This window comes from Xenopus laevis, chromosome 2L, assembly GCF_017654675.1.
Source record: "Xenopus laevis strain J_2021 chromosome 2L, Xenopus_laevis_v10.1, whole genome shotgun sequence".
Taxonomy (NCBI): Eukaryota; Metazoa; Chordata; class Amphibia; order Anura; family Pipidae; genus Xenopus; species Xenopus laevis.
The window spans coordinates 93,883,548-93,911,402 of NC_054373.1; the positions used below are offsets into that span (position 1 = coordinate 93,883,548).

Below are 27,855 nucleotides of genomic sequence, written 5' to 3' on the forward strand. Positions count from 1 at the left end.
TAAAAGGGGTGTAGATCTGAGAATCAATAACATAAAAATGAAAGACAAAGCAAGGTTTTGATAACACCATTTATAAAAGGATTGTTTGTCTCATACAAACAGCAGATCAAAGAACAGGATAAATGCAGATATACTACTACATGCAGAACTGTGATTTGGTCTCCCTAGGCTACATTCTGTAAAAGCTCTCTGTGTATGTGTGTGTATATTTTTTATAAATATATATTGCTAACAGAGACTTACAGATTTGCACTTAAATAGCTGAACAATCTTTCACAAGTATTGTTTTTTCCTGCCTGGGACCACAACTAATAGTAGGAGGAGGAGGGGAGCATGGGTTAAATACTGCTGTACATTGTGTGTATGAATATATATATAAAAAAAAAAGTTCTGTATACCAAATAACCATGAAGGAGTTATTTAAAACTATCACTGTATTCAGTGCCATATGATTCCATGTCTGGTTAAAATACAAGGCCAGAAACACCAGAAAAGCAAAATGCCTTATATACATATAGACCAAGTTTTTACTAATTAGTTTTTGAATGATTCCGCCTCCTCTTCTGCCTCTTTTCCTTTCAAATAGGGGACACTGACCCTTAGACAAGCTACGGGCAATGGCACATTGTGATTTCCAGTGTTTTGCACTTACAGCTGGGGGGGGGGGCTAAAAATGAAACCCACTTTTAAATTGAATTAACAGTGAGGCACCACACCTCAGAATGTGTATATAAGCATGTTATTCACATGGCATACAGTAAAACCTCTCAAGTAGTATTTTAGCTTTTAATATTTGTGTGCAGTGTAAGACAAGCTGTAAATCTGGAGGCCATGCCACAGAGGGCTTATCCTCTGCCAGTGTTTTTAACTGGCAAGAGAAGTTCCAGAATGTGCCTGTTCAGCCTCTGATTTACTTGAATGAAATACATTCTAGATTTTTGACCAGAATGCAAATTTTCTGATGAAATCTGCCTGTCTAGGCGCAGGTACATTTAGTGAGAAGATGCATAGCCATGTTCTTTTGCTTCTTCACAGGCTGAAAAAAAAACAGAATTTGCCCCGTGTGCCACCCGAAATTTTCACACGTGTCTGCTCCCAAGCCAAAGCAGTGCCTTTTAGTACAGACGCTGGAGTGGGTTGAAGTCAGGTTTGGCTGTTAATGAGCCATAACCTAAATGGAAAGAAAACTATTTTTTTTCTGGCCTTGTGGAGATTGATGGTTACATTACATTTACAATTCATTAAACTGCATCAGACTTATCACTGATGAGTTAGCAAGTTACCAACAGATCAAATAGGGTACTTTACATACATATACATGAATACGATCTATTATCTAAAAATGCTTGGGACCTGGGGTTTTCTAGATTTTTTTGGATTTTTCCGTAATTTGGACTTCCATACCTTTAAGAAAAAAAACTTAAACATTAAATAAACTCAATAGGATTATTTTGTCCACAGTATGAAGTATGGATTATGCAGTTTAGTAAGAATCTGGTTCACAGTATTATTTTATTTATCCAGAGAAAAATGAAAATGTTTTAAATTTAATTATTTGTTTAAAATGCAAAAAGGCCTTCCTGTGATTCAGACTTTTCTAGATAACAAGTTTAAAGATTTGTTTCCACAAGGCTGGGAAGTTCGATTTGTTTATTTACAATGACTGTTTCTTTGTATGCCTTAAACAGCAATGTGATTTAAGATTCCAAGGGAACACTAAATTTCCCTAAACTTAACGAACACTATACAAGATCTTGTTTAATTTATACCCTGACCCAGGGCTACCTTAGATTCTGTCACGTTTACTTGCTGGTCTGCTGTAGAGCTTAAAATCGATGGTGCTTGTTCTTAGGGACAAAACGGAGAGCTCTTGTCAATTTTACATATCTGGTTGCTTTTTCGTAGTATTCTTTAATAACTAAAGTAAGGTGTGGTTTTCACATATACATTCCACAGCAGAATATTGTGTAAGCAGTAATGAGTCTCTTGGAGCATACACCTTTTTATTTGGTGAAGGACCCTTTTGTAGCAACAGTAGTTCTGCATACCGTAACATGTATATATAAAAAACAAAACTGTTCTTTCCCTTTAAATGCTGAAATGGTCATCCATGCTTTGACCATGTGCTGATGTAAATGGTCATACAGAATATTAATTTTTTTTTATACGTAAGAGCTGGTTACCTTAATTGGTTACCTTAATAAATACAATATACAGCCCCCTAATATCATTCTAGTATCAACTAGGTGTTTTTATGCCAAAATGACATTAACTGTTATCCTGCAATGAAAGAGGCCATATGTATGGTAATATCTGTCAAATGAATACACTGCAACCAAGTTCCTTTTCCATCATTATTACTAAACAATAGTGGTTGATCACTGACTCTTCAAGAGTAGGTAAATATGAAAATCCTTTTGGTCTGTTGATAACTGTATATTAGCTAGGAAAATTCACACTGAAAAACCAGAATTTACTTCAGTCTTACACATTATAAAACAGTATTGCTCAATGTCACAACCACCCGGGATAATTATTGGTTAACAGAAGCAAAAATACATTTTGGGCAGTAGCTCCATTAACTTTGTGTACAAATAATGTTAAGAGCTGCTTCCATTCATTTAAAATAATAATATTCAGTTTTGCTTATATGTTTGGGTTTACTACTGTAGAATTTTTTTTATCATGACCAATTGTATTTCTGCAAAGAATTAGTGAATCAGTGAGGACAATTAAAACAAACAGAAGTGTATTTTTTTTTAATATACTAAATTTTCTGTACAAGCAGTTCTACACCAATAATGGACCATGCCATCAAATTTGTTGGCCGTAGTTCTACACCAATAATAGACCATGCCTTCGAATTTGTAGACAGCAGCTTCCCATCTTGTTAGTGCAGAAATGCACTAACAAGTGCCAGAAATGCGATCCATGCTCAGTGTGCTCTGCAGTTTAGCTTAAGGGTCCTTAGAAATCCCCTTTGATGCTACAGGGCTGATTATTAATCCATTCTGATGTCATTAAAAGTAAATCTGAATACATTATGATTCGTCTTGTATCATAATTTTATCTTGTATGTATATTATGAGTTGGCCTCTAAGCTTGCGTTACTGACAGCTGCCCAGAGCATGTTCTGTGAATTGGAAGACAAGAAGATGGGAAGCTACTGGGTGCATAGATGTTCAATGATACGGTGGCCTTGGGCTAGTACAGAAACTCAAGACTCTCAGGCGTAGCATTTCTAGCCTAATTCTTTGATGAGCTTTACTTCTTACAAGTATGCAAACTATGTAAAGACATGACATGAATCTCATTTTAAGGTCAGAAACTAAACCACTGTATTTTTATTACTCTGAATACTTTTTTTTACCCATTGGCTCCAACCCTTTCAGTAGTGTGCAGGCTAAAAATCAAGTTTACAGATCATTCTTAAAAGCATTACATTTCAGGATCCACAGGATTAAAAAAAAACAATAAAAGATGCAGCATCTTAAGAAAGTGTGCTGATATACAGTAGCTTGTGCAAATTCTAATCCGAACACCAGCATTTTTTATGATTATCTGGCTGTTGCAACTGTGAGCAAGACAATTCTTTTTTTTTTATTACATTTTGAGCCCAGCCCTGGCAGAAAGATTCTGGCTGCACCAGCAGCTAAAGCCTGAATAAATTCCCTGTAAATTTTACAAATAAGGTTTTACACATCAAGCTCTGGTTAAGGCTGTAGGGTTCTAAGCTATATCCCCCTAAATGGATGCAAGACTATCTTTCCACAGAAGTAAGAAGAAGCAGCAGCAAGGTTCCTCTTATTAAAATAATTTCGTCCTTTTTAGTTCAAGCTGATATTCCAGTAAAGATTCAATATAGTAATAACAAACACCTCTTGTTGCATAAATACCACAGCTAATAAGAATTTAAGGCAAATCATGTGACTCCGGTAGTAGGTGTTCAGCAGAGGTGTCCCTGAGACTGCATCACCTTAAATGTTTCTCTCAATGGCTCATTCTGAAGAGGAAACAAAAGGGATGGCCATCAATTAGTTGTATCTGTACTAAAATCAGAAGAAAAGACAGGCAAGCACAGTAGGAAGAAAACCATGTACTGTACAATGGAAAGAGGAGATCTAGAGAAAGGAGTGCCTACAATAGGAATGGAATCTGTAAACTGGAAACCCATTATCTAAACTGGAAACCCATTATCTAAAAATCTCTTAAATGGCTGTTTCTTGGCCTGTGTTTACGTGAAGGCTGAGAAACATCCCATCTGCATGTGTGTGGCTCTGCACTGACAGGCACTGCATCAGCCTGGGTATAGACACACTTGTGTTTACAAATATTAAAAAAAAACCCATAACAATAGGATTTGCCACCAGCGTAGATACATGCTAGTTTTGTTACTCTCAAGTAAAAAGCTTTGTTTAATTATTTCACAGAAAAGGGAATTTGATTAAAAATGTACTTTAAACTGCTTCTTAAGATATAGGTTCTGTATTTCTAGGCTCTATGGATATTGGGCTTCCAGATAATCGCTCCCATACTACTAATAGATTCTTTAGCTCTACAGGAAAGTGATGGACTCCTGAACAGATTCTTCGTTTACTACAATATAAACAAATTCTAGAGGAATATCATGAGACTACATTGGAAAAAATGAATGCGTTTAAGAGATAAGTAAGGAGTATGGCAGGATTAGCACAGGGCTGCAACATATACAACAGATATGCCTAAGTAACAACAGATAGTATTACCTTGCTCAACAGGTCAGGGTTGCTGTTGCTCATGGCCCGCCAGAGTTTCAGCTGCATTTGTCCCTGTTGCTGCTGGAGCTGGTCTTGTGTCACAGGGTGTGCATACACTTCCATTGCTGCCTCCTGTGTCAGAGCTGGTTGATGCTCGTGGTTTTGGTAGTGATGGTTTTCTTGCTACTGGTGGAGGAATTTTACTTGGCTTTCTCTGTAGTGGGGGTTTCTCCTCTGGGCTTCGTGGTATACCTTGCGATTTAAGTTCTGCCACTAGGTTTCTCTTCAGTGATGCTTCAGCTTCCTCTGATGTTGGAGGCTCAAACACAAACTTTTTTGCCCCACGGGAAAACACAAAATTGGCAGCAGAGGCAGGAGATTTATGTGTAGAGGGGGAGTGTCCAGGCTCTGCAATTTTCTGTTGTGCCTTTGTGGTTTCTACATTGCTTTTCGCAGCAGGGGGGCTAAACCCAGGAGGGGATCTTTGAGAAAGTGATTTCCGTATAGGTTTTTGGGGTACAGAGAGTCCAGAAAATTGATTGTTGTCCTCCTGTGGTCCTCTGACTTGTACAGAGCGTAGCCGAACCATTTGTAGCAGAGAAGGGGTCACAATAGGCAAGTTAGCATCCTCCTTTGGTGTAGCAGCAACAGGCTGACTGGGAGCTGCAAGTTTTTTTGAAGGGGCACTTACTGGCTTCCATGTGCTTGGCTTGGGGCGGGGACTACCTGGCACCAGTGGGATGGATGATCTAGTGGACTGAGATAATGGCACAGGAGCAAAGGGAGAAACTGTGCTTCTAGATGCAGTAGTGGAAATAGTTGGATCCACTGTGACTACAGAGGACTCTTTAGCAACATCTGATCCTGTAGTGTTCACAGTGGTGGTGGCACAGTTTAGCACTAGTGGTGTTGCAACAGCATGTGATTTATAAGTTACAGACTGCACAAGAGGCTCATGAGAAACCTCTGTGGTAGCTGGCACCCCAAGAAGTGTAGGTGTGGCCTCTGCTAAAGGAGGCACAGTTGCAGGTGTGGTCTCTGTGAGAGGAGGCGCAGGTGTGGTCTCTGTGAGAGGAGGCGCAGGTGTGGTCTCTGTGAGAGGAGGCGCAGGTGTGGTCTCTGTGAGAGGAGGCGCAGGTGTAGTCTCTGTGAGAGGAGGCGCAGGTGTGGTCTCTGTGAGAGGAGGCGCAGGTGTGGTCTCTGTGAGAGGAGGCGCAGGTGTGATCTCTGTGAGAGGAGGCGTAGGTGTGGTCTCTGAGAGAGGAGGCGCAGGTGTGGTCTCTGAGAGAGGAGGCGCAGGTGTGGTCTCTGAGAGAGGAGGCGCAGGTGTGGTCTCTGAGAGAGGAGGCACAGGAGTGGTCTTTGTGAGAGGAGGCACAGAAGCAGGTGTGGTCTCTGCAAGAGGAGGCACAGACGCAGGTGTGGTCTCTGCGAGAGGAGGCACAGACGCAGGTGTGGTCTCTGCGAGAGGAGGCACAGACGCAGGTGTGGTCTCTGCGAGAGGAGGCACAGACGCAGGTGTGGTCACTGCGAGAGGAGGCACAGACGCAGGTGTGGTCTCTGCGAGAGGAGGCACAGACGCAGGTGTGGTCTCTGCTAGAGGAGGCACAGATGCAGTCTCTGTGAGAGGAGGCACAGACGCAGGTGTGGTCTCTGTGAGAGGAGGCACAGACGCAGGTGTGGTCTCTGTGAGAGGAGGCACAGAGGCAGGTGTGGTCTCTGTGAGAGGAGGCACAGAGGCAGATGCAGGCTCTGTGGGAATTGTCGCAGGAATTGGCTGTGTGAGAGGAGTCACCAAGGCAGACAATGCATCTGTGGAAGGGGGTGCAGGCACCGTTGTCGGCAATGTCGATGGATTTGCTGAATGAAGTACAGAAACAGTAGTCGGTTCTATGGAATGAGTTGAAGAAGCATGACAAGGCAGAGCAGCAGATTGGGCCTCTGTGGCAATTGAAATGGGCAATTGAGATGGCCCACTGGAACTTTTTTCCTCCTCTTTATGTGAAACATTACATATTTGTTCTGAATTCAGTATAGAATCAGATCCAGGGTCCAGTGATGGTGGTGGTGGCATTAAAAGTTCCTCCTCAGGGGGAGGAAAATCTGCCATAGATGTATCTTGTAAATCAGGGACATCAGGAGGAGGTGGAGGCCACAGTATTTCTCTTTGTTTAGATGTTTTCTTTGAAATGAGCATACTCTGTCCTTCTGAGTCAGATTTTCTGATAGGTGGTGGTGTGGGGTGATGAGAAGGCGGTGGTGATGCATCTGGTGTTCCACTGGGTGTTTTCACTAGTCTGCTTATCTTGCTTGGAGGAGGACATAAAGGAGCAAGCACATTTGGATGTGGGGGGATTAAATCTAGCCTCTCTTGGTCTCCCATTGAAGTACCGGCCATGGCAGGGCTGACCAAAATAGGGGAAGTGGCTTCATTAGAAGAGTTAGTGCTTACTGATGATCCCTCCTTTGATCTCAAACTTGTTCTTTCTGGTTTTGGAGGGGTTTTCCTGCGGGAACCAGGAGATTCTGAGGATTCAAGAATGGTTTTAGGGGGCAATGTAGGGGTGCCACTTTGGCTTGAGTATCCACTGGAGGGAGAGAGTGTCCTGTCTGACCGGCTTGGTGAACTCAGCTTTGTACTATACATGGATTGTGAAAACACTTCATTGTCTAACATTGCTGCCTCTGTTTTAAGCACCCATTGATCCCGTGCACCAGAAGATTTAGATGTCGGTTTTCTTTCAGGCCTAGGAGGAAGCCCCATCTCCCTCTGCTGCTGCAGGGAATAGGTTCGCTTAGGGGGAGTGGGGGCTTTCTTGCTCTTTCTCAGAGAAACACTGCGAATGGAAGATTGAGCACTGCACAGACTAGCAGAATCTGAGCCTTCTTGGGTGCCTGTGCTAAGAGCTGGTGATGCTCTCCCAGTGCTAAGTCGAGACTCGTATTTCTCACTTGATTCCTGCACCCCACCATGTGAGGAGATGGTGGACGAGTCGGATACAATTGTCTCTGTTGACTGTGAACGACTCCATGTATCACTGGAAAAGGACTGGCCTCTTCCCCTGTGAAGAGAGCCTCGCACAGAGGCTGGGCTGGCAGTGGCTAAGCTACATCGACTTAAGGTTCGGACACTCGTGTGGCTCAAAGCCACTACATCCACCATTGGTGGCAACACAGCATTTGGAATGATCTTGGACATGTATGTGGCCTGAGGTGATATACACATGACAGGACTCCGAGGTGAATGCGTAGTCATCCCAGGTACAGCAAGAGACTTTGGACGAAGTAGTAAAGGGGATAGTTTGGGGCCAGACTTGAAGTCAATATAACTGTCATCCTTATAAACCCTGTCAATGTGTCGCTGCAAGACAGCCTCGGTCTGTTCCAGAGCTGCTAAAGAGATATGAGCTCCTTCATGTGGGGTTGAGGCCGAGTTACCGTCTACTGTTGGAATAACCACAAAATTACCCTCTGCTCTTGGAATCCCATTCGTTCCAGTAATAAGTGCCTGCTTTCCAATTGGCTGTACGTCCTTAGGGAAAAGTTCGTGAATTCCACGGTGTGTTGAATTCGAAGACTTTAGACCTATGAATGAAAAACTTGTGTTAGCCGAATCACAGTACAAGGAGAAATCACCCAACAATAACAGTGTGTCTACAGCAAGCTGAACAATGAGCAAAAACTTGTATCATCACTGAATGAATGAGCAGAAGGGCTGTGGAGTCTGTACATAAATCCTTTGATTCAGACTCCTCCGTTTATGGTGACTGACATCAACTCCTTGTTTTAATATACTAATGTATTTTCCATGCTGATTGAAAGAAGTTAAGTATGCAACATACAAGGCATTTTATCACTGCCAAAGCTAAATGTTAAAGCTATATGAAGATGGAGTCTGCTTTTGGGAACAAACCAAATAACTACTGGCTGGGAAGCACTACTCTATTGGCCATCCAAGCCTCTCACTGCCAACATGAATGAGGATACTTTTCAAGATTGGGTCTAAATCTATAACTAAGCCCATGTCATTATGGCTTTTTATTTATCATAGAAACTACAAACAATGCTTAAACCTAAATATTAAACAAAAGACACAAATTAAAACAATAATTATATTTATTGTTTTTATTAAGAGGCTATAAGTATAAGGTGATAGCATTAGCATATATAAATATCTGAAACAACTTTACCACTTTAAATATATAAACCACATCCTTTGGTAATTCTAAAACAAAATCAAAGTTTAAACTACATAAAACAACTTACTATATTAATGAACATGGCATGTAGCTGTAGATTAGATGTTAAAGGGATACTGTCATGTGAAAACAAGAACTAACTAAGAACAGCACTCAATAGTAAAAATCCAAGTCCCACTGCGACACATTCAGTTACATTGAGTAGGAAAAAACAACAGCCTGCCAGAAAGCAGTTCCATCCTAAAGTGCTGGCTCTTTCTGAAAGCACATGACCAGGCAAAATGACCTGAGATGGCTGCCTACACACCAATATTACAACTAAAAAAATACACTTGTTGGTTCAGGATTGAAATTTTATATTATACAGTGAATTATATACAGATTTTTGTGGATAACAAACTGTGTAACATTATTTGCTTTAGTAGCCACTAAGTTACACTGCCTAAAGTATTGTCTTGCATAAAAAGGGCATTAACTTATTTTGTTCTTTTATTGTCCTAAGAAGAATAGTCCTTAAAGGAGAAGGAAACCTAGTCGGCGCAAAAACCCTTCCCCCCTCCCGTGTGTTGCCCACCCTCCCTCCTCCCCCCTGGCCTACCCGTCCCGCTGGGCAAATGCCCCTAACTTGTTACTTACCCTTCTGCCCAGGTCCAATCTACGGAGTTCACCGACGCCATCTTCTTCCACACGATCTTCTTCCTGCTTTGACCGGTGCATGCGCAGTAGGAGCATTTCGCCGGTACGATCTACTGCGCATGCGCCAAAAGTCACGAAGTGAAATCGGAAAACTTTGTGACTTTTGGCGCATGCACAGTAGATCTGTACCGGCGAAATGCTCCTACTGCGCATGCGCCAAAACGCCGGTCAAAGCAGGAAGAAGATCGCGTGGAAGAAGATGGTGCCTGTGAACTTCGTGGACTGGACCTGCGCAGAAGGGTAAGTAACAAGTTAGGGGCATTTGCCCAGCGGGACAGGTAGGCCAGGGGGGAGGAGGGAGGGTGGGCAACACGGGAAGGGGGGAGGGTTTTTGCGCCGACTCCTATAAGAAAGATATAAATGAGTTGGAGAGAGGGCAAAGATGTGCAACTAAACTTGTAAGAGGAATGGAAAGTTTTAATTTTGAGGATAGGTTGGAACTGTTTGCAATTACTTTTTTTTTTTTTACAAATGCATTGTACATTGTAGACAGATAACGAGGATACTTCCTCTCTTACAAACGATGTAAGAACTACAGGCTATGCCTTTAGACTTGAGGAACTGAACATTCATTTGAAGCAGTGTAAGTGGTTCTTCGAGGTGATGTTGTGGAAAGTCCTGTCAGGTGACTTTAGCAGTTTCTCTTAATGCCTTTAAGTAATTTGTTGTTGTCTTAAAGGCATTTTATTAATGCCTTTAATATTCAAGGCTATAGTTATCTTAAGTAGTTATGTCTGGGTCAGCGGGTTTGAGCTTACATCCACACATTTTGAGGGTTGTATGTGGATTTGGGACAAACATCTCCTTCCGCCCACCCCAACTGCGACCTTACAATGCAACGCTTCCACCTTTAACAAGCCTGTATATATATGTGTGTGTGTGTGTGTGTGTGTGTGTGCTTGCTCCACCCCCTTTGTGATGTCAAAGATGGGCAGGTCTATAAATACAGATAACTCGTTGGGTTGGGGGTCAGGTGTGGGTTGACAAAAAGTTGACCCGAACATCACTAATCTTAAGATCTACAGTTAGTTTAGTATAGATATCAGTATGTACAGTGTATACATGTGAGTGGAAAGATAGGTCTGTTTATTTGTGTGATACATGTGCACTGAGGTTCATTTGGAGTGATTGAATTTGTTGTACTTTTGTCTTTTTTTCAAACCAGATTAACTATGTGACTATGACAATAGCTATGAGATCCACTTAGCAAGTCTTGTTGGGCCAGTATTGGACATACCCTGGTCCCTGGAGAACTAAACCCTAACACTAATATGACTAAAATGTTGTGTTTAATATACTGAACTTACTACACTGGCCTAGATAAAGGGTCATATTGTTCATTTGATTCAGAAGGATATGGTTTTTCTTGTAACTTTTGTACTACTCTATTCTGTTTTTCTTTTTTGTTTTTTAACTGGAAAATGCTGTTCTTTAGCTACATTACAGATTGTGACCAACAAGCGTGTTCTAAAAAAATGATATTCAGCTATGTGGATTTAGATCCATCCGCCCCCCCTTTCAGTAATCTGATCCATTCGAAACAAAGCAGGTGGAAGGGCAGAAATGTTCAGCCTGCAAAGTGAAACTGTGTTCTTGTAAAGCTGATTAATAAATGAATGCCTGTTTTATCCACTGCTTTTTTATAGCTTTAACATAGATTAAAGCACTGATGCAGTTAAACAGGAAATTATCAATGTTATAGAAAGGCCTTTAATGCAAAAAATCTGGTTGGAATTGTGCCATTATCCTGTCTGTAACACACAAACATACCCAGTTCTGCAGCAACATGATGTGGGACTCCCATGACAGTGGCTCTCTTCTGTTTGCGCCTTCGACCTTGTCTCCCTGAGGAGACACTGGGGGAGTCATATGGTCTAAATGTTGAGCCTGTAAGATAGTTAGAATGGCTAGTTGGTTATTATGGGTAACACTGAACAATCCAATTAGTTGTAGTTATTCATGTTATTCATCTCTTTAACCTGCTCCATAACCAGCTCCTCTCAACCTCTCGGTCTTGTAGCTTAAATTCATTAATAATTCTACTTCTTTACAGTTTACTACCTCTCACAGTTCCAGGTCCATGTTACCTTAACATTAACTTACCCTACATTCATTACTAAGCAATCACCAATTTCTTAACATGACATTGAATAAGACCACAATTTTCCTGTCCAGTTCACTCCGACAAGGATTGCAAACCCTCTTTCCCTACTAAAAGTACTTTCACAAATATTACATGAGACCCCTTTATTCTATGGGGCATTAAAAAAGAGCCTTTCCTTCTTTTAAAAATATATTATATTTAATTTTCAGTTACTCATCTTTCTTTGTACAGAGTATTTCATAAAAGGGAATATTTCTTTGACAGATCCCACAAAAAAGGGAAACAAGACTGCACTCCCCTTGCACTTCTAAGGGGCCTATTTACCATACTGTTTAAAACTGTTTACAGAGCAGATATTTAGAGCTTATAAATGTTAAGTTACTAAAAAAATACATCAAATTAAAATAAGATGATGTACATAGGAAATAAGAGTATCTTTATTAGGGAAAGACTCAACATTCCACATAAATCTGCTGTTCCAACTCTAGCACCCCATAAAACAGAAAGTACGGCTTAGGGTGTCTCCAGCTACAACAATGGCTTCATACATAACGGTTATTTTCTTCAAACATTATTCCCACTAACATCCCACTGTGCACTGTTTAAGCCTACTGCAAAATAATAACGGCAGCCATTTACCTTTACGCTGAATCATTTCTGATCGAACAGACATGGCATCATCAGTGCTCTCTGTGGCACAGGATTGAGATCGTGCACGGAAGCCATTATCAGGACTGTCTGGTTGTGGCTGCAGAAAAGTAAAAAACATAAGCAGGACTTAAAAGGTGTGCATGCACAGGTTGATAAAAGCTCCCAGGCAGTGTTGGGCAGATATTGATTAGGCTTGTTTAAAAATCCCATTGGGAAGAGGACTACATCAGCTCGTCGATGAGGCCCATGCCACCATGGAATAATATTGAGCTGAGCAGCCCACAGGCTAATAAGTCAGATATCCTGAAAATACACCTTTGTTTAGCCAGTTTTAGAATCAAGGGTAACAAAAAAAATGTATCAAATCACAATAATACATAATATCACAAAAATGTTGTCCCTAGTTGGTTTTTTGCTAACCTCTGTTCTTGCACACAAAATCTGAATAGTCTGTCTTTGCTAGCCCATGGTCTGATAGATTGACAATCACATTCCTCAGCTGAGATTCACAAAGTACCTTCCACAGTACCTTCTAAATGACAGTGACTGAACTATTCTCAAGTTTTTATACATATGTGGAAAATTGGGCCATAAAATCACAGATTCACTTTCGTGATCAGCTTTTTAATATTCTGATTTATCACTTTTATTACTGTACTTTACTTACAAAAAACTTCTAAGGCCACTAACTTTATATAAAGCTATTTTAGGGGGCCAAAGAAGATTCCATGACGTTTGAAAGTTTGTACCTTTAAACTGAACTGGATATTGAATTCTGTTATTGAAATACATTATGGTTGTCTTTCATTTGGGTTGGAAAATCTGGTTAGTAATCACCTGGGACAGTTAAAGCAGAGACTACACTTCTGGTAAGGCCCCCCGTGATTGGGTCACGAGAGTGTAATGGAAACTGATATAGTTTTTACAAAGAAACACTTTGCCATTTTACATTTGCAAGGAACAAATGTTTAATTGAGTCCCCATTACCTTCCCCAATACTGATGCTACAAGTCCATTTTCTGCTACCCTTTCCTTCCGATGTCTGCATAACTGGGCAGTTTATATTATACCATTAGTTTACTGTTGCAGATGGATTGTGCTCTGTGCACAGGGTTATTGATCATTGCCAGACCTTTGGTGACTCACTTACCGGAGAGCTCTGGTTCTCTTCTTGGGGTTGAAGCTTGTTCTGCTGCTTCTCTGAGAGAGGTAAAACACTATTTTACTAAGGAGGCATAGGTTGAAAATAATATATTAAAATATATTATTTATATAATTTGTGTGTCTATCTTCAAAACAAACACACTCACCTCTTCTCTGAAGTGATTTAAGGCCCTCCTGAGCTTGGCTATGAATATCCTCCACAAGGGCTGTGCGTTTACTAGGAAAGAAACCATTGTCAAGAGATTCCACCTCTGGAGCTGAGCTGGGCTGGGCTTCCTTTGATTGTTCTGGAGGAGAAATCATCAAAATTCACACCTTGCTTTAATAACTAGTTTATATAAGGTGTAAAGTAATTCACAAATGATACAAAGTAAGAAACCACATCAAATCAACTAGACATATTGGAGGTTGGTGGTATAAATATGGAGCATTGCATTGGTAATTTGTCTATTTGATTTGATGTGGTTTCTTAGTGTCCTGGCTGTAATTGTACCTAGAATTCCAGCACTGTTAGGCAGCAATACAAACCACTTTGTGTCACCTCACTGAGCTGTGAACTCTGTGGTCAGCTCTTTTTATGTCCCAAAGTGAAGCTGAAACACATAGTACAAGTAGAGTCTGGCCAAAAGCAAAATTGTTTTAGGGCCCCCAAAATTTTAATTTATTTTTTTTTGCAGGCAAGGACCACACTCTGGGGCAGATTCACTAACCGGTGAAAAGTCGCCATCGTCCGCTTCGCACCCATCGTTACACTTCTCCAGTCGAAAATTTGCTCCGACAACGTTAATTCACTAAAATGCGAAGTTTTGGCTTGGGCGCCGAACGCTGGTGACTTTTCACTAGCATTACTTCACCACTTCAAAGTGAAGATGCGCTAGCGTTCATTTCTGCATAGCACAAATTCGCTAGATGTCTTGCTCTCAGGTTAATTTGCATATGGCGGGAAATTAAAAGTTGAATGGACAAAAGTTGAAGCAAATACATTACACAAATCATTTTAGTGAATTTGCGGAGTAATGTACATTTGCAGAGCGAATAGTCGCCAGGCGATAGACTGTGAATGAGCACTAGCACCTATCTCTTTCGCTAGAGAATTGGCGTCTGCGCCCATTAGTAAATCGGCAATGTCCCTGCGGGCAGAAACTCTGGCAAATTCACCCATTAGTAAATCTGCCCCTTGATGTATGTGAAAGTAAAAGTTGTGATAATATAAAAAACCATGAATAAATGACAAAGCCAACATAAAATGCATAACAAGCAAGAGAGAGAAAGGTATACATTGCCCATTATTTTTTAGTTTATTAGTTTGCAAGGCATTTTCCTTGTACTATAAACTGGCACACTTTTAAAATAGTGTCAGTCAGGTCCAGACTGAGAATTAAAATAGGTCCTGTCATTTCAGGTACACAGAGGCCCAATCAGCCCCCACCAGCCCAATAAATAGTGACTTTCTACGGCACCTTATAGCAGCCCCTCTGGCATTTGCCAGAACCCACATATTGCCAGTCTGGGTCAGGTGTCAGTTCTTCTTTCACCATGATATCTGAATTATAACAGAGCTGCTTACATTTCCTTAACCTTAGTATGCTCAGGAATCACTAGCACAAATCATAGATGTTGGTAGCTTTCTTCACAGATGCCATTGGGACCGCATCATTCCTAGAAGTAGTATGGAGAAGATGATGGCTGCCAGTCACTGCAATTTGTGGCAGAAATGAGTTTTTTTTTTTTTTTAAACCAAGCTGAAGATAGAAATAATGCAGATTTACTGCACTGAGAGGTATATTTATCAATATTATGGAGACTTTTTTTATATTGTACTTAGTTAGCATTGGACTTTGCTTTCCTGTAAATTGACACTATCTTTTAAAAAAGTGTCAGCTCTTCTATCACTGTATTGTTATGTTAGCACCCCAGTATGCACTTCTTGAGTTCGGTAGCTTTTAGATGGCGAACTAGGGGGTCGAAGTTTATTCTTAAAGAGACAGTACTTCGACTATCGAATGGTCGAATGATTTTTAGTTCGATTCGAATAGTTAGATACGAAGTCGTAGTCGAAGGTCGTAGTAGCCCATTCGATGGTCGAAGTAGCCCAAAAAACACTTCGAGTGTTTTTTTACTTCGAATCCTTCACTCGAAGTTAGTGAATCAGCCCCTAAGTCTACTAGAAAATCATGTAAATATTAAATAAACCAAATAGGCTGTTTTTTCTTCCAATAAGGATTAATATCTTAGTTAGGATCAAGTGATCAAATACAAGGTACTGTTATATTATTACAGAGAAAAAAGAAATAATTTTTAACAATTTGGATAAAATGGAGTTTATGGGAGATGGGCATTCGGTAATTTGGAGCTTTCTGGATAACGGGTTTCCAGATAATGGATCCCATACTTGTACATTTTCTGCATTTTGGAAAGTTACCTTTTCAGGACACTCTACTAGAAACAAAAATATAATGTCATGCTGATGATATTTCTGAATTCTAACAGAGCTGCATGCATCTCATCACAAATTTGCAGTTCTTGGAATAGCCTTAAATAAAATACAAATCTATTCAAAAACCCACTATTGACCATTTCAAGTGTCTATCTTATTTGGTGGTGCCTAAAACGATTTTTAAAATGTCACTTGTGTAACTTGCTCCCTTACCCTCACTGTGCACCTTTGCTTTATGATGATTGCACCTTTTTTACACATTCTCCACACCCAATATTTTTGGCCCCACATGGAGGTCTATATGAGGATCAAAGCAATGACAATGAGGCATTAAAAGGAGAGTCAATAAGGCACTGTAAAAAGACAAGATTGAAGGAAATGCCCAAAAATAAGGGGTAACAAAGGGGAAAGAAGAACCTGTGTGTCGTTCAGAAACTGTGCCTCTGTCCACCCCTCATAAATACAGAACTACTGAGAGCAGCTCTGCCTGTTTTTTGCACTTTGTACACTGTCTTCCTAATAATAAATGACGCCTATGGTGATATAAGTAAAAAGAACACAAGGGAAAAAATGTGTCTATTCAGTTTTTAAAAGTTGATGCACAGGATAAATTTACTTTCAAGATTATTCATATTATATGAAAGATGTGGATTTTAGACAAAAATTCTGTTCAAATAAAAAGAAGAACACTGTCCCAATATTAGTTAGCCACTGGAGCTGTTAAACCATGGAAGCATCCATTTAACAAGTCAGTAAAAAAATGAATGACAAACGAATATATGATATGAAAACAAACTAATCAAGCCAACCCAGAACCTGCCATTTTAAAACTGAACTCTAGCTATTTGAAAACATGCGATGAGTCACTTGCAGCCTGTAGGGCACAAGACTTTCATGTCACAAGCCAGGGAACATAAGACGATTTTGTGACTCAGGAAAGCACTGGATACCAAATATTTATGGATACTAAACATGCAACATTATCATTATGGCTAGTTACCGGACATTAATTTTGTTTTTTTCAGTGCAAGTGTTACCATGGATAAGGGCTGTTAAAATTTGCTGATATAACTATAAAAATAGTGGTGCAAACTCTGCAGTGATGAAAGCTTTGGTTATTTTGTATCTGTATTTGAACTAGAGTTAGACAAAACAATTACTGTAACAGTGAAGATTCATGCCTCTAAATATGCCCCTACAGCTTCCAACCTGTTATTCAGATGCATGTCAGAGTCAAGATGCATCTGAGCTGATCATTAACTAGCGACCCAACTTGTATTTTAAATAGAAACATGCATAACTCAAACATTACTTTGCCTGTAGCCCGTAAGATAAAATCAACGTGTGTGCCTTTAACCATCTACACTTTTAAAAGAATATTTTAAAAAGGAAGTATTCAAATAATGCTTGCCCTAAAGGGTGCATTTTTAAACAAATGCTGAGGGCATGGTCTATTCATTAGCTCGCAACATCCATAAATCAACTGATCAAATCAACTAGGAACAACTGCTGCCTTACAATATTATAATATGCATTGTAAAGATACGGGTATGAAATATGTAGTCTGGAATTATTGGAACCTGGCATTTTCCAGATAAAGGGTATTTAGCCATTTTTTTACTGCTACTATAAAAAAAAATTTTCATAAACAAAAACAAATAGAATAATAGACCCCATACCTGTATATAAATATATATATTTTTGTTTTGTTTTTTTATAGATCTATGTGATTTTCAGCAGCAATTGCTACTGCCCACCTGTGTTAAAATAGCCAATTCCACCACCCACTTATGTATGATGGCAACAGACTTCAAGTCCCACAATGGTTATTAGGCATTTGTCTCTCTTCAGTAGCAGGGGCCATAGTCACCTTCCATCAACTTCATTAATATTAAATACACTTATTAAATGAAATGCTATTTACATCAGGATTTATCTGTGGTGCCTTAAAATCTATCTAAAATATCAGGTACAATTAAGCACAATATTGCCATTCTCCATTATTCTGGATATAAGATTTCTTTAAATAGAAGAGAGCAAAAGTCACTATATTGGCAACTTTTAATAAGATCTTGAAGAAGCATGCTGGTGCAGAGAGATGCACAGTACTAATGGCAGCAATTCACGAAGTTGAATGTCAGCAGGGGAGGGATTGTAACAATCTAGGCTGCAAAACGTAGTCAGCACAAGCACCGTTGGGAATTCAGAGAATGAGGTAAGGTTTAAAACTTTACTTGATGTCATTAAAATCATGAAAACAATAGTTTTTTTGGAAAGGGATTTTCCTACATTTGGCAGTTTTTATTTGAATTCTAATTGTTCAAAATGTAATGCTGTATATGTTTTAAGAGTTTAAAGGGGTGTAACCAGCTTGATGGTTTACCACAGTCATATTTATAGTTATTTAAATGTATCTGAATAAACATTCATTCTTATTTTGGCGTGTGTGTGTGTGTGTATTTTAATCATGTTTATTACATACGGGTGCCTTCATTAAAGGTTTTTTACAAGGATGGACAGCATTGCTAAATTGCCTGAAGGCACTTGAAAAGGCAGCCAGTCCTCTACAGGACAACTGAGCGAGTCCAAGCAATGAGAGCCAAAAGCATGCAGATAAGGGCTCACTCTTGGTACACAGTACTTACAGGGATAAGTCAATAAATCTGTGTAACAGGGTCTGCTGTCATTCTAAATTGCCAGCAAAACTTTACCTAGAACAGTTTAAGTACCTTTGGATGCACACACATATACTAAACTGAACATTTATTTTAATGAAAATGTATTTATTTAGAATCACCTTATATTGTAAACTCTGCTGGTGCTGTAACCAAAGTAAATGATTAACACTAAGAGGTTCGAGTTTCTTTTTGATTTGTTTTTTGGGGGGGGGGGGAGTCAAAAATTTATATAGAATTTTTCAAAATGTATTACACCACAACCCTGGAAATAGCTCAAATTTGAAAATACACCATCTAAAATCTGTCATGGTCATGTATTGGCAGAGGTCTGTTGGACCATTTGAAGAGGTTACTAGCCTTCATAAGGTTTGTGGGTTTTTTTCGGAGGATGACTGATGTAAATGAGGGGTTAACCTCTGTACAGTGCTGCAGAATATGCCAGCTGTATAAAGGTAACAATAATTGCCTTTTGCTACTAGTAGATTTTATTTTTAAGGGGAGCTAAACACAATTAATGAATTGTTGTAAAGTTACTTACAACATTTCTCTACAAACATTTGCTATTTAAATTCTATTTTTAGTAGTTTCAGAGATATTTGCTATTGTAGACTGCAAATAGCTAGCTTTTCGCTAAACTGAGCATCAGCAACCCTAGGATTAACTGAATCCAGAAAGTGCATAGGAAAGGCATAGATAGTTAGGGTCGCTGACACTTTTTTAGATTTCAAAGAGAGCTATTGAGATGAAGCCTGCCTAGCCATCTAATAATACTGTTAAAAATAGAAAAATAATGTAAAGTGCAACACTCTTGAGAAAGTTTACACCAATTTATTTTAATTTATATTTTGTTAAGATCCCATTTAACACTAGGCTTGTATATCCCCAGGCATACAGTCTCAAGGTTTCCATACATTGGCTCACAGTTGAGGTAGCCAAATGGTCGGATGCAAGATTCAATAAAATAAAACACAATATTCTGCTTTTTACTTTTAGATTTCTGCATAGGCTTGTTATTCATTGTACTGCGTCTGGCCCACTGTCTTGTGATCCCTTACAAAGTAATGTTTTGGCAAAAGTAGATAAAAGTAGATTTATAGTATAATACATATAAAACATTATCCCTTTCTTAGGGCAATGGCAGACAGTAAGATATGTCGCCCATGGTTAAACCTGCACTACCTCGGGTGGCAAATCTCCCAAAATGCGCCAGATCATTAGGCAATAGCAAGGATTCAGACATGCAGCATTCTCCTGGCATCTGACAAACCCAGACTTGTCTGTCACTTGCAGATGGTAAGTCCAATGATGGTGACCTTTACACCACTCCAGCCAACACATGGCACGGAGCATGCCACCTATAGTTTGTGCAAACATTGTTCTAGAGTGTTTGAAACAGAGGACATGCAATTTTAGTAACTTCAACATACAGGTTACCCGATGAAGATGCAGATTAATGAATTAATGAAGATTAGCTTTACCATGAAAGTCCTTTATGTATTGTGTACTGTATATTGTAGTGACCACATTTATAATGTGTGGTCTTCAGCATTGACTTACTGGACTTCTGTCTGTACAAATGGTTTCTTTAGCAGTAAAGTTAAGAGCACAACACTTTCTTCTCTGGCATAAAAATATCTGTGGACAAAACACCAATCTTCCCATATCTGCCCTAAGTGTGTGACCATTGACTGCACTGCAGTAATATAAAATTACTATAAAGCTAATTATAAAAAAAAAGATTTTTCATCTGCATGAAAATGTAAATGATGAGGAACACTGAAAAAGATTAAATGCATCTTAAACTTCAGGCAAAGTTACACAAGCTGCTTCCTGATGCTGTGAGATTAAGGGGCAGATTTATCAAAGTTCGAGGTGAATTTTTGAATGATAAAATTTGAATATCAAGCTATTTTTTGTGTACTTCGACTAGGGAATAGTCTAAATTCGATTCAACTTTGAAAAAATTAGAAAATCCGAATATCAAAATTTATCATGTCTCTTTAAAAATTCGACTTTGACCATTCACCATCTAAAACCTGCCGAATTGCTGTTTTAGCCTATGGGGGACCTCCTAGAACTAATTTGGAGTCAATTGGTGGAGTTTGAAAGGTTTTTTTTTTTTTGGAAAAACTTCTAATCAAATTCGACCGAATGCACTATTCCTTGGATTTGTACGATTCTAATTAGGACAAATATGGACCTATTCGACCAAAAAAACCATTGAATTAAATTCGGTTGGTCTTTTTGAATTCGAATTTCGCAGTTTTTTCAATTTGAAATTCGACCCTTGATAAATATGCCCCTAAATGTTACTGTGAATACAGTTTATACCTGTGATTTAACTGAAATGAACAGCAGTGAGGTTCTGCAAATAAACCCCTGCCCTTGTGCTATGAAATAAAATAAAAAAAATTTAAAAAAAATATTTCCTATCTCTCTCCCTACAGATAAGGAGCTTTAAATTTGGGCTCCATCAGTAGCTGCATAGAAAAACAACTTCCACCTCACACCCCCATAAAGAGCACCGGGTATTTGCTTTAGTAATAAGCCCTAGCAACCAACCACAATGTTGCTTTAAAAAAACATGAAATAAAATAACCGTTGGTTGTCATAGGTTACTATTCGAGAGTAAAATTACTTTAGAATTAAGTGTTATCTCCCCAATACAACCTAAATACAGTGGCTGGTGGGAATTGGGTAAACAGCACTGGAGGAAAAGAAAAATACAAACTGTACATATTACAAATGCTTTGCCTATATTTTGAATCCTTATGGACTAAGCCAAATAAAAAAGCAGAGGGTGTCTACAATGATAAGATGACAATGAATTCCATTTATGGAGTCAATACTGGCAATGTATTGTCTCTATAGAAAAAAAGAACCATAGTGAGCCAGTGATGAGTCATTTGTTAGGCAAACAGTAAGCTGAAAAACAGTGGATAAGTATTTTATTTACCTCCCCATTATTTTACACCAAGGGAGAGGTCAGCAAAGAATAAATTTTTTGGGTACTGCAAAGATTCCTGCACAAGGTCTATACTTAAATACACAATAACATCATATCAATACAGCAACAAATATATTAACTAAGATACTCCAAGATTTTAGATCTCTGCCTGCATACCAAGACTTTCTGCCTGAACACACACCACATCCCAGACTGCACAGATAACATCTGATTGGGTGTATGGGTTACTACACCTGGGAAAACGTTGCCCCTTTTATAAAATTGCCCTGACAAACAGATACAGTATATCTAAACATACAAAGCCTGATTTGTAACAAAAATAGCCAAGTCTCACTGAAAATGTTAGGGTGCAACTTATCAAATCTCTGTGTTTTGCTATCAACAACAAACATAAGCATGTTATGGCTAAATGAAGATATGATCTTAAGGTGGCCATACACGGAGAGATCATATACGGAGAGATCCGCTCGTTTGGCGATGTTGCCTTACGAGCGGATCTCTCTCCGATATGCCCACCTTGAGGTGGGCAATATCGGGCTGATCCGATCGTGGGCCCTAGGGCCCAACGATCAGATCCTAACGAATGGGAACGGGGGTCGGATCGCGGGACCGCATCAACGAACAGATGTGGTCGCGATCAGACGGGATTTTTTGTCCCAGCCTGATCGCGATCGGGGAAGCCCGTCGGGGGGCCCCATACACAGCCCAATAAGCTGCCGACTTGGTCTGTCGGCAGCTTTTATCGGCCCGTGTATGGTCACCTTTAGAGTACGTATTATAGCTATATACCCCAAAAAAATCCCAGTGCAATGCCAATTTGTTGCCGCCCTTTGTCTTTTTTTTTTTTTATAAGACCCATAAGCACAGCACAGAGAATATCCTTTGTATACACGCAACCAGAGTACAGAGTGTTGTCCGGATGTTTGAAGCCATAAAAAGCACAAGCCTGGCACAGAGCATAACCACATTGGCTAAATAAACAACATAACACAAAACCATAACTGTACACGCCCTGAACATCTGACTAAATATAATTGTACAATGAATCACATTTTGTACTTTAGGAGTACACATACAACATTGCAACATCACTAAAAACTAGGGATGCACCAAATCCAGGATTCGGCCTTTTTCAGCAGGATTCGGCCGAATCCTTCTGCCCGGCCGAACCGAATCCCCATATGCAAGAAAGATTTGCATATGCAAATTAGGGGCTGGGAGGGAAATTACGTGACTTTTTGTCACAAAACAAGGAAGTAAAAAATTGTTTCCCCTACCCACTCCAATTTGCATATGCAAATTAGGATCCAGATTAAGTTCGGTATTCGGCTAAATCTTTCGCGAAGGATCTGGGGGTTCAGCCAAATCCAAAATAGTGGATTTGGTGCATCCCTACCAAAAACACAACCCTATCCCAGTAGAAACAGAGCTATTATCTGAGGAAACATGGTTGTTTGTAACAAGACGTGCTGCAGATATCCAATCCTTGACATCACATACAAATGTTGGGAAAGGGGTGTGTAGCACTTACAGGCCAGGATGGAAAAGTGTTTGTCATATTAACTCACTTAGGCAAGGTCAGGAATATTCTGGAAACCCCCACACACTACAAATGAACACTTAATGCTTCAGCTCAGTAAGTGGTTGTAAAACTATTAGAATGAAAGTCAGGGACTCATGACATTTATTGCATTCCTGTTAGTAATAGGGTGTTTAAAGGGGTAGTTCACTATTATTTAACTTTTAGTATGATGTATAAAGTGATATGCTAAGACAGTTTGCAAATTTTCTACATTTTTTATTTTTTGTGGTTTCTAAATGATTTGGCTTTTTCTTAAGCATCTCTTGAGTTGGGAATTTCTAGCAACTATCTGGTTGCTATGGCAACATTTACCCTAGTGACCATGCAGTAATTTGAATAAGGGACTGGAAGATGAATAGCAGATAACCTAAACACGTTAAAAAATAAAAAATAACAATAAAACTGTAGCCCCACAGAGCAATAGTTTTTGGGATCTGGAGTCAGTGGCCCCCAATTGAAGGCTGAAAAAATATGGAAAAGGAAGGAAGGCAAATAATTTAAAAAGTACCGGTATATTAAAAAAAAAAATAAAACATGAAGACCAACAGAAACGTTGCTGAGAAAAGGACATTTTATAACACAGTAAAAGTTTACTCATTGGTGAACTATCCCTCATGGAAGCTACTGTGGTAGGAGAGGGGAAATTAGAAATATACATGGTGTGTGTATGTGGGTCAGGTACCATATTTACAAAGAAATGCATCTTTACCTTTACAGCATCTGTGTGTGTTACAGGTGTTAAATGGTTACACTGCTACATCATGTAAAAACACATGTATTTATTAGCATTGTGCAATGAATATGTAACTTTATGCAAAAATAAATGTGAAGTTGAACCACTTTTCACACCACTTTTACTCAAGAATGCATTCTCTGTCTGAACATGTCTCTCTGGCTCTTAGTTGGTGCAATATATGTTGTAAATTTTTGGAGTACATCAAAATACCTTTAACCATTACAGCAATTTTAAAGGACAAGGAAAGGGTTAATCGCTAAGGGATAAAATTCTGTTAGGGCAGCCATGGACTGTGCACGCGTGCAGTAGAGCAAAAAATGGCCTTTCAGTTGGCCATAGACGTGCAGATTTCATGTTTATGGCTGACGATTGTTCGTTTGTTGGAATCTCCCCACTTACAACTAACCATTTCGATTAAATAAATTAGTAAAAAGAACAAATCAGATCATGGCAGTGCTGCCCTCACTAGAGTCATTGCATTTTTTTTTTTTTTTAGCAAAGAGGCCCTAAATCTGAGGTAGGAGAATAAAATCCCTAGGGTTGCCTAACAATTGGCACCCACTGTGATTCTTTCCTTCACCTCTACCTTAGTAATAGTAAAATATGGTAAGCGATGGTACGGCTTCAGGAATAAATGGAACACAATGTTATAAAAATGCCACTTTTATTTTACAGCTTTGTGCATTTCAGTATAAAGGATAGGTCCTGCACTTTTTTGGTGCAACAAGCAAAGAGAAAAAAAATATTATTAGTTATTATAGTTATTTCTTAGATTGGAAATTGATTTAAATGTAGCTAAAAAGCACAAGGCCCTTTTTCTGTAATAGGCATTATCCCTGAAGACTATGTTGTGGTGGGGGAGGGGTGCTCCTAATGGATATGTAATATGAGTTGTGGAAATGGGAAGCATCAGAGGCAGACTGACATGTCAAACAATTCTCATTGATTCAAAGTACAGTATCATTAGGTGAAAATCTGTCAAACTGTAACAGTGACAGCAAATAAGTGTCACCAGGGCTCTTTTTTTCTAACAGTGGGCAAAAATGCCTTAGTTCAGTAGACTGTAACTGTAACCAGATATTTTGCTTTCAGTGTTCGACCTGCAGCAGAAAAAAAGTCACTGTTACCGTGGATTACTGCACAGAGGCAACTGTGCACACTGTTATTAAATGAGCCCCACTGTTTCTAGGCAGCTTTCAGCCACATGAATGAACTGCCATAAACAATCGGCTGGGTTTGTTACCAACAGTCTATCCAGAACAGATACATATTGCACGTAAAACAAGGAACCTTGTGCAGTTTCACCTATGTCAATATTATACTAGCATTCACATCAAGAAAAAAGTCAGTGCAAATACTACATTTAAACAAAGGACATTTTCCTTTATTACCTGGTGGTGTGGGGCTTGCTTGCTAAAGATCACCCTGGGTCCAATGAGATATATTTATATATTTATAGTGGATAAAAATATATAAAGTACCACTAGTTAGCAGGCAGCCTTGAATGTCACTTGGATCTGGCTGAACAAATATTTGCACTAGCACACCTAGTAAGATGAGCAGGGTGATAGGCAAGTGTGTAGCTGTAATGTACACTATATCAGAGTTCAGAGCAATAACTTATCAGGCTCTAGAGCAGTGATCCCCAACCAGCAGCTCGCGAGCAACATGTTGCTCTCCAACCCCTTGGATGTTGCTCTCAGTGTCTTCAAAGCAGGTACTTATTTTTGAATTCTAGGCTTGGAAGCAAGTTTTAATTGCTTAAAAATATATAAAGTAGACAAAGAATCACAGATCAGCCGATGTTCTGCCCCTACAACAGTAATGCCTATGAATAAGTACCTGTGGGCACGAAACGCATAAGGTGGAGCATCAATTGGTCTGTATGCCTACTTTTTAAATATTTATGCTGAATAAAGAGTAAATTTTTTAACTTTCAGAGAATGTTTTGGAATATATTTTGACTTATGTGCCCTTTTGAGCTGGGGGCTATATTCCAGCGTTTTTGGCCCTTTTTTGACAGGCCTTTATAGATTGCAGCAGTTGACTAATAGTTTTGGATGTTCTGCCCCTGACAGCAATCGTATGATATCTATGTCCGACAAAAGCTAGTGACAGTCTCCCTCTGAAAACTGTACGATCGGCAATACATGCAGAGATATTACCCACAGCCGACAGAAATCTTTTAACCTGTCCGAACGACCAAACGACCGATCTCCACCGGACGAAAAATGTCAGGACTCTCCCCACACGGTCCGAAAGTCATACGAATCCTCGATTCGTCCACTCAGATCTTTGCGTCTATGGCCAGCTTAAGTATAGTGCCAAGCAGAGACTCCTGTAGGCTGGTAGTCCACCTAGGGCTAGCAAATAACCAATTACAGCCCTTATTTGGCACCCAAGCGGCTTTTTCATGCTTGTGTTGCTCCCCAACTCTTTTTACATTTGAATGAGGCTCACGGGTGAAAAAGGTTGGGAAACTCTGCTCTGGAGCAAAATGTAGAAATAGAAGGGTCACTGTGCATTCTGCAGCTTTGATCTATTCAGGTACTGTATCATGTGACCTGTGCCAAGAGGCAGCCAGTACTAATGCGCAGCTCACTCACTGACCAGTCTCACTCACTGTCTCACTCACTGACCAGTCTCACTCACTGACCAGTCTCACTCACTGTCTCACTCACTGACCAGTCTCACTCACTGACCAGTCTCACTCACTGTCTCACTCACTGACCAGTCTCACTCACTGTGTCTCACTCACTGACCAGTCTCACTCACTGTCTCACTCTCACTGACCAGTCCTTCTACCGACTAATAGGCAACCGTGACATTATCGCTGATTAATAATAAACGAAGTTTGTACAATGCGAGCAGGTCTACATATGGCAAAAAATAAAGCCGCCGCAATTACTTCACTTGGCCGCAGGTAGAAGTTGCGATTCGCCAGCTGTTGCTGAAGTACACGGCGCGACGTTGGCAGCAGTAGTACGTAGGGATTGAAGTTGAGGAAGAGCGTGGGCTGCGCAGGTTGCACATTCCCCAGTCAGTGCCGCTCTAGTACCCACCACCCTCGTGCCCCCTGTACCTTTTCTCTCCTGCTGTTGCAGCTGTTTGACCTCCGATTTCTTCTTCTTGCGTCCTCGGAGCCAGCTTAGCGCCCGTCGCAGGGTGCCCACTTTGTGCTTCTTCTTTTTGGGTTCATTGGCGCCTTGGTCTGGCCCGGGTGGCAATGGTTCCGACTCGGGCGGGAGGCTTGTCTGGGTGGACATGGTTCATAGAGCGGGGGGCATGGTGGGACTGGCAATGCCCTTCCGTTTCCTTGGGGCAGCCGTCAGTGTTTCTGGCTAAATGCCCCGCTCCTCGCTGTGTAGCGCAGGTTCCCCCCCACCGTGTCCCAGACACTGTCTCCGGGAGTCTCCCCGCTCTGTCTCCGAGAGCTCCTCCTCCCACCGCCGCCGCTTCCGCATTCCATGCCCGGGGGAGGAGTCCGTGTACCTGAGACTCCCGAAGCGGGTCACCTGTGCTGAGGGCTTTACGTCGCCTAACAGCCGCCGGACGTATTTAACTCATGGCAATATAGAAAGAAAGGCAACAACCCATTGCCCTAAGGATAATATCCTCCCCTCCCTGCCCCCTGGGAACACAAAATTCTCTAATATTATCAGGGTCGTAGTGTTGGTCGGGTCACAAAGGGCAGATCATGTGACCAAAGGTGCTGCTTTTATCTACACCCAAAGGACCCCTCACGGACTATCAACTCCTCTGTAACTAAGTAGTGGGTTTATACGGAGCTGTGTGTGCAGCAGGGGTGTCTAACTTGTCACATTTGGGGTTGGTTGGCTGGCACTGTAGCAAATAAAGCTGGAGAGACTCACGTTGTGTTGGTGTGTGAGGAAAACAAAGTTTT

At 40.2% G+C, this 27,855-nt stretch overlaps 1 protein-coding gene across 1 annotated transcript; it reads right to left on the reverse strand.

The window, feature by feature from the left end:
• Nucleotides 1-55: 55 nt before the first annotated feature.
• Nucleotides 56-27,503, reverse strand: kiaa1522.L (KIAA1522 L homeolog). Its single transcript, XM_018246789.2, has 7 exons — nucleotides 27,034-27,503; nucleotides 13,697-13,837; nucleotides 13,537-13,586; nucleotides 12,375-12,483; nucleotides 11,402-11,518; nucleotides 4,746-8,321; nucleotides 56-4,003 (listed from the first exon to the last, which is right to left on the reverse strand). Exons 1-6 carry the CDS (start codon nucleotides 27,215-27,217, stop codon nucleotides 4,759-4,761), a joined length of 4,164 nt encoding a protein of 1,387 aa, XP_018102278.1. The 5' UTR covers nucleotides 27,218-27,503; the 3' UTR covers nucleotides 56-4,003; nucleotides 4,746-4,758.
• Nucleotides 27,504-27,855: the final 352 nt, after the last annotated feature.